We start from the raw sequence: 9,247 nt of genomic DNA on the forward strand, positions 1-9,247 counted from the left end.
GTGAGGGAGTTACATCATGCATGAATCATTGACAAATGTTAAATATAGAAGTGATTAACGAGTGTAAACTAAAGGTAAAACCCATAACCACCCTCCATAGCCAGCAGGTAGCTCAACTAGTTGAAGTGTCCACACCATAACCTGTCCTATACCGAGGACACGGACCATTCGAATGGTTTATACACTCTGCAGAGGTTGTACGTTGTACCACTACACGACGGTTTACTTACAACGACCTACGGTTGGTTGCTAAAACGGCCTTCAGCGACCTACGGTTGGTCGCTAAAAACTTTTAGCGACCCATAAGGATGGTCGCTGTAAGTGCCATCGCTAAAGGCTTTAGCGACCGACATCTTTTTAGCGACCGACCGTCTATTGCTAATATTGTACATTTAGCGACCAACCGAGGGTTGCTGTACTATAGATTTAGCAACCAACCGTAAGTCGTCATACTATACATTTAGCAACCAACAGAAAGTCGCCCTTTTTACAGTTGTTATTAATAATAATATACAATTAATTAAGCAGCACAAATCACATATTTTATACACAAATCATAAAGACATACACAGTTAATCAGTATACCACAATCATAGATCCATCACATAAACACAAAAGCATCACAATTATAATATCATTCACGACTAGATCAGTCACAAAAGCACCACAACGACATCACTCCAGCTTGAAGCAGTTCAAAAGCCCACAACTACATCACTAATGTTTCATATCACTCCAGCTATTGTTCAAAAGCCCACAACTACATCACTCTAGCTGCTCCAGAGTTGATCAGTCACAAAAGCACCAAAGCTACACTAATGCTTCAAGCAGTTCAAAAGCCTTCAGACAACCACTCCAGCTTCTTGTATCCTCCTGTTTTAAGGTACAAGCTTTCTTTGTCCAGAACCCTAGAAAAAAGTACATCAAATTAGTATATTGTTGCTACATTTGCAAATAAAAATACAATTTTGATGCCTTATCTACCTCCACTAGACGGTGTTGCAGCCTTATGCACCAACATCCAAGCTCATTTAAAGACCACTCCAAATAGTCCATATTATTATACTGATTCTTCAATATGACATCCCCGATGCATATGATACATCCAAGGAATAGGGAAACTTTTGAACCATCAAGAATAAATCATTTTACTAGGGAACATTTAAAAGAATTGACGGTTGAGGATCATTTTACAGAAGGATGTTTTGCACACAAAAAAAGGATGTGTTGTCTTTCAGGCTTTTTCCATAATACAAGAAGCACACACGTGAATAACAAAATTGAGGCCTTGAAAATTGCAGGAAAAACAACCTCAAAGTTACCTGCTCACACTCTATGAGTTTCTGTTGAGCACCATCAAAATCATAGTTTACATATAAGCATTCCAGAAATTCAGTTACGGGATCCTTGTAGCTATGGTGCTCCTGTTGAATGACCTTAATCAACTCTTCAAGCATATTCCTTCTCCTTTTGTTGACAACAACTGCAGTAGCTAGATACCTAATAAGATGGTGTGCATTTGTCTGTATAGCATTCAAGTACCTGCAAGGGAAACAAGTGAATGTAAATTTACTAGTATATTCTGAGCATACATAATCTTAAAGACAAAAAATAGTAGAGACTCAAACTGGATTACACAGTTGCAAAAGAACGAGTTTGGATCAAGCTCAAATTTCTCCAAAAAAAAAGAATTATGTGAAACCTACTAGTGGAAAACAGTGTAGTTCTAAACATGCACGTATATCACCTGATACATTTATTTAAGAATAGAAAACTAAGAACTTCGTCAATAAAAAATGCAGTGTTCACTAATTATGAATCAAAATATCTATGTGCATCTAAACAGAAATGTGGAGATGTCGAAGAATGTTTTAATATCTCAATAACTGTTGATAATAAAATGCTGCTCCCAAAACTACTATTGCCAGAATGGTACAAATTGTAATTTCATGTCAACAAATGACAAATATTGAGATTGTAACAGACAAACCTGTCCTGGAAGAACAGATCAATGATCCCATTTCTACCATTTTCATGGTTAAAGAAGATGAACAGAGCCCAATGCATCAGCCATATCCTGTTCTAGAGCTGATTCAGAGGTGATGAGAAGTTCTGCCCAAAGATCAGGAAGGAACATGGTTGGTGATATAGTGTACACAAAGAACAAAGAACACAGAACAAAGCACGTCCCGGTTAGAACCTTTGAATCAATTATTTCCTTCAAGCGGTTGAGTTCCTCCAAAGCTACGTCCCAGTTCTGCATTAGGATTTCTGCTGCCAGCTTTCCCCAGACGGCACTCACATTTCGCTCACTGTTTGTGCACAAAGCACGATACTGGTAAAGGTAATCAGCAGCCCCTGAGTAGTTACCACACTCAAACTGAAATTTGGCGTACTGATACAGAGCTTCAATCTGGTCAGGACTTGCTTCACGTTACTGCTTGGTGATAAGAATACACCAATGCAAAGGATGCATCCAGCTTCTTTGCCAATCATGGCAGTTTTAAGATGTAGAGTTTATGTAAGATTGTCTGCCTTCTTCACTTCCTTTAATTCATCCATACATTGCTAGTTGTAGTGCTACCTGAGTTATTATATGTATCCATTCACATAGAGAAACAATTAGATTAATTATAAATCAGATGGCTACTCAGTCACCAAGCTTACGGTAATAGATTAATCTTTCAATAGAAAAATTACCTACTGCTAAGCAGACCACACTAGTAAAAAGATCAACTTCAATAGTAGTCAAAGCTGCTATGAAATTCTTGTCGTAGATTAAAGAGATAGTGCTTGGAGCATACATAGAGATGCGTAGAACAATTCTGTCAACATTTGTGGAATTTAGAAACACGGTTCCATGGAATTACTTGACATAAATATTGGCAGTGAAATGAATGAGGTAGTACATAGAACTTACCTAAAGAGGAGCAGAACAGTCGTATGAGCAATTGTGAAATGAATGAGTGTAGCTTCATAGGAATTCTTGATGTTTAAAAATAATAAATATATGAGCATCCATATGTCTAAGGAATATTTTTTGTTAACAACAATTGGACTTCAATTATTAATCTATATGTAAGTGTACAAATTGGAAAACTATAACTGTCCTGAGATAACAGTAAAGAGGTATAAGCAATCAACAAAGCAGCAAAAATATTAATAGGTCACATAAACATAGTGCATAAGATTAAATATCGTCAATGAAATCAATAGTCTTTAGAACTCACTTATGGACGGCAAGCACAATCGTATCAACAAGTGTCAACTAAATAAGCAGAGCATGTCGAAATTACTAACATAAGCAAAGTGGCACAAAGCAATGAATGTTGCAGTAGTATATTGCAATAGCTTTCAACTATTCATACCTTGGTTATTGACGGAATCAGGAACCATTTTCTAGCCTGAGGTGTGGGCAAAGGCAGTGAAGCGCAGGTCTTTGCACGGCATAGTTCACACTCCCGTACCTTGGTTCGTGATGAGATCAAAGAGATTGTTAATGGAGCTGTTCATGAGGCCGGTGTACCCTAGTTCTTGCACTCCCTTACCCTTTTGCCGGTTGTCGTGGGGGTGGCCGGAGTCCACTACGGTGACCGCCGCCGCAGGGAGACCTCGGGAGACAGAGGCGAAGAGGGCACCGAACCTAATCCGACCGTAGATATCGGCGGCGGTCTAGCAAAGCAGCGTGGTTGGCATTTGTTAAACCCTAGCCGCCACGAAATAGTTTTCCCCAGCCGGTTCCACACGGTCGTTTGTTTAGTAGGCCTTTAGATGGGCTTTGGTGAGTAAATAAGAAACACAAAAATCACGTACCTCTATAGCGACCCACCATCAGTCACACACTTACCCCTATAGCGACCGACCATAAGTCGTTAAATTTCTAGACTTTTAGTGACCCACAGACCGTCGCTATAAACGTATTTAGCGACCAATCGTCGGTCCATAACTTTTAGCGACCAACCGTCGGTCCCTAATAAGGGTCGCTAAAGATCAACCGTCGTGTAGTGCCACACGCACATCACCGTCCCAAGACGACTCTATCATAGCCAACACCCAGTCATGGCTCAACCTCGCCTAGCCGCCCACAAACCCTGGGTTCTGACCGCTCGGGTCCCCAACCCAAAACATATCCACCTCGGACGACTACCAGGCCAGCCAGTGGGATTAGGCTAAGGCTTGCCCATACAAGCTCATGTGGTCGCACTGGAAATAAGTTAGGTGAGATGGCACCCCAACACACAGTCCTTATGGTTCACCAGAGCAGCCACCAACCAAAACTAGTAAACCCGAGATGTCACCATGACAACTCGGTCTCAAGTCTACCACCATGGTAGCGCATGCACCAACACTTACCCTACTGCTCTGGTTTCATTCCCGTCCAGTTTCATCCAAGTGTCAAGGTATCAAATATTTATGCAATTAACATGCATCAAGGCATCAGCCAAAGGTTTCTCTCATTCCCTCAGTATTAGGTGTATCATTTCATGTCACTCCTAAGTCTAGCAAATTTTATGTTTTTCCTCACCTAGGAACAAACACCGTCAGCGTAAGAGGTCGAGCTCCAACAGTCGCCAACGAGCACGCGTACAATAGGCAATCACACAACAAGTATAAATATGAGTACATTGTGTTTTTTAATAAATATGCATAGTTTAATTTTTAGAAAATAATAATAATAATAATGATAATGTGAATGGTTTGATTTTAGAAAAACTTTGGAAAAAATATACCAACACTAGGAATTGAACACTGGCAATGGCATTTATCTAAGTAGTAGCTTGCCAACACGCTACTCTTCTGTCTGTGTTATTTTAGATGCGTGAAATTATAAAACTGGTACTGGTCGGAGAATACAAGGCTTCATCTTCTTCCTCTCTCTCTGTTCCCTCACGGCGACCATCGGGAGTTCAAAATCCAGCCACAAGGGAGGTGAGGGGGGTTGCTGGGGAGAGGGGAGAAGTGCCTCCAACCTGTAGCAGGTCTGGTTGGGGCGAGGTTTTGAGGAACGGGTCGACGGGCGAGCTGCTGTGTGGGAGGTGCGGCCATGGCGGACTGGGCTCGACGACGGCTCAAACAGCAAGGGAAACGATGATGGGCTGGTGGAGGATACTCCGGAGGTGGAGGAGGCGCTTACCTATGGCTCGGCTGGCCTTCCGGGGTGCTGCAACGGCAAGACGACGGACGGCCGCGGCGAACCAGCTCACGACGGAGGACTGGTGGTGGCTCAGCTCGGGAAGATGCACGGCGTCGAGGGGTAGCTCGAGCCCCTTCTTACAGGCGGTCGCGGCTCAATGGTGCACATGGCGTGCGACGACTGTGCAAGCACGCGCGGCGCGGTGGAGTTGGCTTTGCATTCCTGGGCGCTTCGGGCTGGTGCTGAGATGACGTCGAGGGCGTGGCACAGCAATCTAGGTGGTCGAGTTTGACTGTCGCGACGCGAGCGGTGTGATGCGGGAGAGAATCGCGGCGACACATCACATCGGCGTTTGTCCGTGGCTCAATATGGCTCGTGGTGTAGCAGCGGCGAGGATGGCGGCGTTGACTGCGGCACGGCGTGCAGCCGTGGTGCTCTGATGCTTGCTCCAAGGCAAGAGGAGAATAAAGGGTTTGTGCATGCTCTGCTCCTTGCTTGCTCAGGTGTAGTGGGCTAGTGGCAATGGCGAAGGAGACATCACTCGCTAGCTGCTAACTGTACAAACAGACAAAGATGAGTAGACGAAAGGTTCCGCAGTTGGCAGCCATGGCGTGCTGCTTAGTGTTGGTTTGTAGGAGCGAGCGTGAAGATGGAACATCATGCCCCGCCAGTGCTAGCTAAAGTTAATTAATTTGGGTTGACCTTCTCTTTAATCAGCTAATGAGATTTAGTTTTGAGTTCGAGGTAACTTGGTTGGGATAAAGTGCGAGCGATCAAATAGACGGACGAAATAAATAATCTTATAGTTCGTCGTGACTTCGTAAAATAGTTTTGAACTTAGTTTTAAAATATTATCGTTTGGTTCTAGCTAGGAATTTTATATTTTTTTTGGAAAATACTCTGTCAAATTAAATCGAGTTTATTTTGAAAACTGAGTGACTTTTAGTTTAAAAGATTGGGATGTCACACTATTCATCCATCAGAGTCGACTCTTGCGCGCAGATAGTCGTTGCTCCGCTGGTGACTGTCCGGTGAATTATAGTGGAGCTGCGCCTAGGAAACCCGAAGCTGAGGAGTTTGGAGTGTACGGCCCCTGGTGCACCGGACACTGTCCGGTGGTGCACCGGACAGTCCGGTGGTGCACCGGACAGTCCGGTGCGCCAGACCAGGGAACACTTCGGTTTCCTTTTTGCTCCTTTCTTTTGAACCCTAACTTGTTCTTTTTATTGGTTTGTGTTGAACCTTTGGTACCTATAGAATGTATAATCTAGATCAAACTAGTTAGTCCAATTATTTGTGTTGGACATTCAACCACCAAAATCATTTAGGAAAAGGTTTAAACCCTATTTCCCTTTCAATCTCCCCCTTTTGGTGATTGATGCCAACACAAACCAAAACAAATATATAAGTGCAGAATTGAACTAGTTTGCATAAGGTAAGTCCAAAGGTTGCTTAGAGTTAAACCAATATTTTACTTCTACTAGATATGTAGGGTTGCTTTCTTTTATTTAGCATTTTGGACCACGCTTGCACCACCTGTTTTGTTTTTGCAAATTCTTTTGGAAAATCTTTTCAAAGTCTTTTTGCAAATAGTCAAAGGTATATGAATAAGATTTCGAGAAGCATTTTCAATATTTTGAAATTTCTCCCCCTGTTTCAAATGCTTTTCCTTTGACTTAAACAAAACTCCCCCTGGATGAAATTCTCCTATTAGTGTTCAAGAGGGTTTTACCAATTTTTGTGAATACCAATTGAAAAAAGGATCGGATAATTTTAGATACCAATTGGAAATATGACGAAATACTAATTTTGAAATAGTTCTTGAGAATACCAATTGAAAAATCATCATATCAATTTTGAAATATATCACTTAACATTTTTGAAAAAAATTTGGTGGTGGTGCAGTCCTTTTGCTTTGGGCTAATACTCTCTCCCCCTTTGGCATTAATCGCCAAAAACGGAGACTGTGTGAGCCCTTTTTACTTTCTCCCCCATTGGTACAAGTAAATATGAGTGAAAGAGTATACCAATTTTGAGAGATGGCGGAATACCGGCAAAGGATAGATAATACTGATGGTGTAGAGTGGAAGCGATGTCTTTGCCGAATATTCCATTTCCCTTTCAATCTAAGACTTAATACACAAGATACTCATGGAAATATATTAGTCTTAGCCTTGGCACAAGAGAGATAGGAAATATGCAAATGTACCAAAGGAAAGAGACATGGTTAAAAGGATATGTCAATTAAGCTTAAACAGTTCTATATAATATAGATTTGCTCCCCCTAATTATGTGCCTTGAGAGAAATACAGATTTTGGCCTTAAATGCCAAGTGCACATAATTAGGTTAATGAGAACATATCTATATCATAGAAACTGTGAAGTGCAATGTGTCATAATAAAAGTGTGATGCTCACGACAGACTATGCACTTATGAAAGCATGTTGGAAACGTTTTAAGCAATTACCCTTAAGGATTTCAAAGAGACTTAAGGAACCTCCACCTTTGGAACAAAGGTAGCTTATCCTCGTTACAAGGTTTAGCTAAGCTCTTTGACAATAAAATCACTTCACCTAGTTTTAACAAAAATGCATAAATGCAGGAATGAAATTTTTGAGAGGTTGAAGCAGGGATATGCATAGACATGTTTTCTCTTCCTTTTATACAAGATATGCAAGGAATGTATAGAAGAGGAAGATTTAGGTACATGTGTAAATGAGAGGAAGTAGTTTTACCCTTTTGTACCTTCACATAGAGATGCTCTCTTCATTGTGCTTTGTCCTTAGTCTTAGTTATTTAAGACAATGTATGGAAATATTTTGCACAAGAGAGAGTTCTACAACTAGTGATCCTTTTCTAAGTCATTGTTATCTTATATCAAGTGGATCACAAATTGCAAAAATGTATCATGAATTCTCCTTTTAACTTAGTGCATATCAATTGAAAGTATATGAGGCACTAAGAAACATAAGTGTTAATTGAAGTTATTCAATGATCAAACAAATAACAGATGCGATCAAAAGAACAACATATGCATTAGATTAGAAGAATCCAGTAAATATGCTACTTTAACAATGAAAGTTACAATCCTTGATAAAGGTGACATTACTTTACCAAGTTGGATTGATATGTAGTAGCATACTTCATGAGAAACTTATTCTCATACTTGAGACTATATGAGATTACTAAGATAAAGTGTTAGTCTCAATATAATCAAGATATAGAAATAGGCTCCCCCTAAAGATATGCATCAAATGTTTGAAAGAATTGGATATATGCACTCACTTTTAAAGACAAGTAGGGAGAAGCATTTTTCATCTTGATCAAGGCTTATAAAATTTGCAATAAACAACTTATGCCTAGTATTCTCACAATGGAAAAGGATTTAGAATGCTTACAACCACACCATTGATTGTTTTGAAGATCTTACTGTCCAAGTAGGTGTTGTTGTTCTTGATGTGTTCCTCTTTCATTTGAGTGTCCTCCCTTTGTAGTTGTCTCTTTTTCTTTCCAAGCTTATTGAGAATACTCAAGAGAGATGTTAATAGCACAAGGGAGCATAAGATGAAGGATGATTTCTTTTAGATAAGAAATATAAACAATTCATCATCCACAAGTCACACAGACAGGAAGTAAGGTCCTTAACATTAATGCACATCATTAGAAAAGAGGAATATGCACCTTTTAAACATTTTGATCAATTATAGGAAATTTACTTCATATTGAATTTATTATCATAACTTAGAAGTATATCAATATGAGAATAGATATAGCAAAGGCATGAATTAGATTCTAATGGACAAGTGCATTTATGAGAACGAGATTGAATGCACATCTAGCTGATTTAAGTCCAATAAAGAATCTATTCTTCACATAGGTAAAATATGATAATTTAGAGTAAATAACCATTGATGGGAACTATATTTGTTTAAGAAGATGAGTTCCCATACCTTTGCTTTTACCTTTCTTCCTTTGGGTGAAGAGTAACCCTTGAGGCTTGTGGCTTGCACTTACTCTCTTGTAGATTTTCATAAGTAAGCTCAAGAGATATGTCATTAGTAACACAAGCACTAGTTTCCCTTTTTGTAATCATTTTTGACAAGGAATGAAAAG

General features: G+C 40.1%; 1 protein-coding gene across 8 annotated transcripts; it reads right to left on the reverse strand.

Moving 5' to 3' along the window:
- Positions 1-584: 584 nt before the first annotated feature.
- LOC103632748 (eukaryotic translation initiation factor 3 subunit E) lies at positions 585-5,353 on the reverse strand. 8 transcript variants are annotated; one of them, XR_002263584.2, is made up of 8 exons: positions 3,549-5,353; positions 3,369-3,467; positions 2,921-2,985; positions 2,701-2,825; positions 2,201-2,584; positions 1,991-2,112; positions 985-1,542; positions 607-908 (listed from the first exon to the last, which is right to left on the reverse strand). XR_002263584.2 is itself a non-coding variant. In XM_020541206.3 (3 exons), the coding sequence occupies exons 1-3, from the start codon at positions 2,065-2,067 to the stop codon at positions 879-881; spliced, it is 327 nt and encodes a 108-aa protein (XP_020396795.1). In that variant the 5' UTR covers positions 2,068-2,112; the 3' UTR covers positions 585-878. The 8 variants fall into 8 exon arrangements, 1 of the variants encoding a protein (XP_020396795.1); XR_004851503.1 differs by having other exon boundaries at positions 653-908; positions 1,323-1,542; positions 3,549-3,758; XR_004851506.1 differs by lacking the exon at positions 1,991-2,112 and having other exon boundaries at positions 3,549-5,284.
- Positions 5,354-9,247: the final 3,894 nt, after the last annotated feature.

Source organism: Zea mays, chromosome 7 (genome assembly GCF_902167145.1).
Source record: "Zea mays cultivar B73 chromosome 7, Zm-B73-REFERENCE-NAM-5.0, whole genome shotgun sequence".
NCBI classification, from domain to species: domain Eukaryota; kingdom Viridiplantae; phylum Streptophyta; class Magnoliopsida; order Poales; family Poaceae; genus Zea; species Zea mays.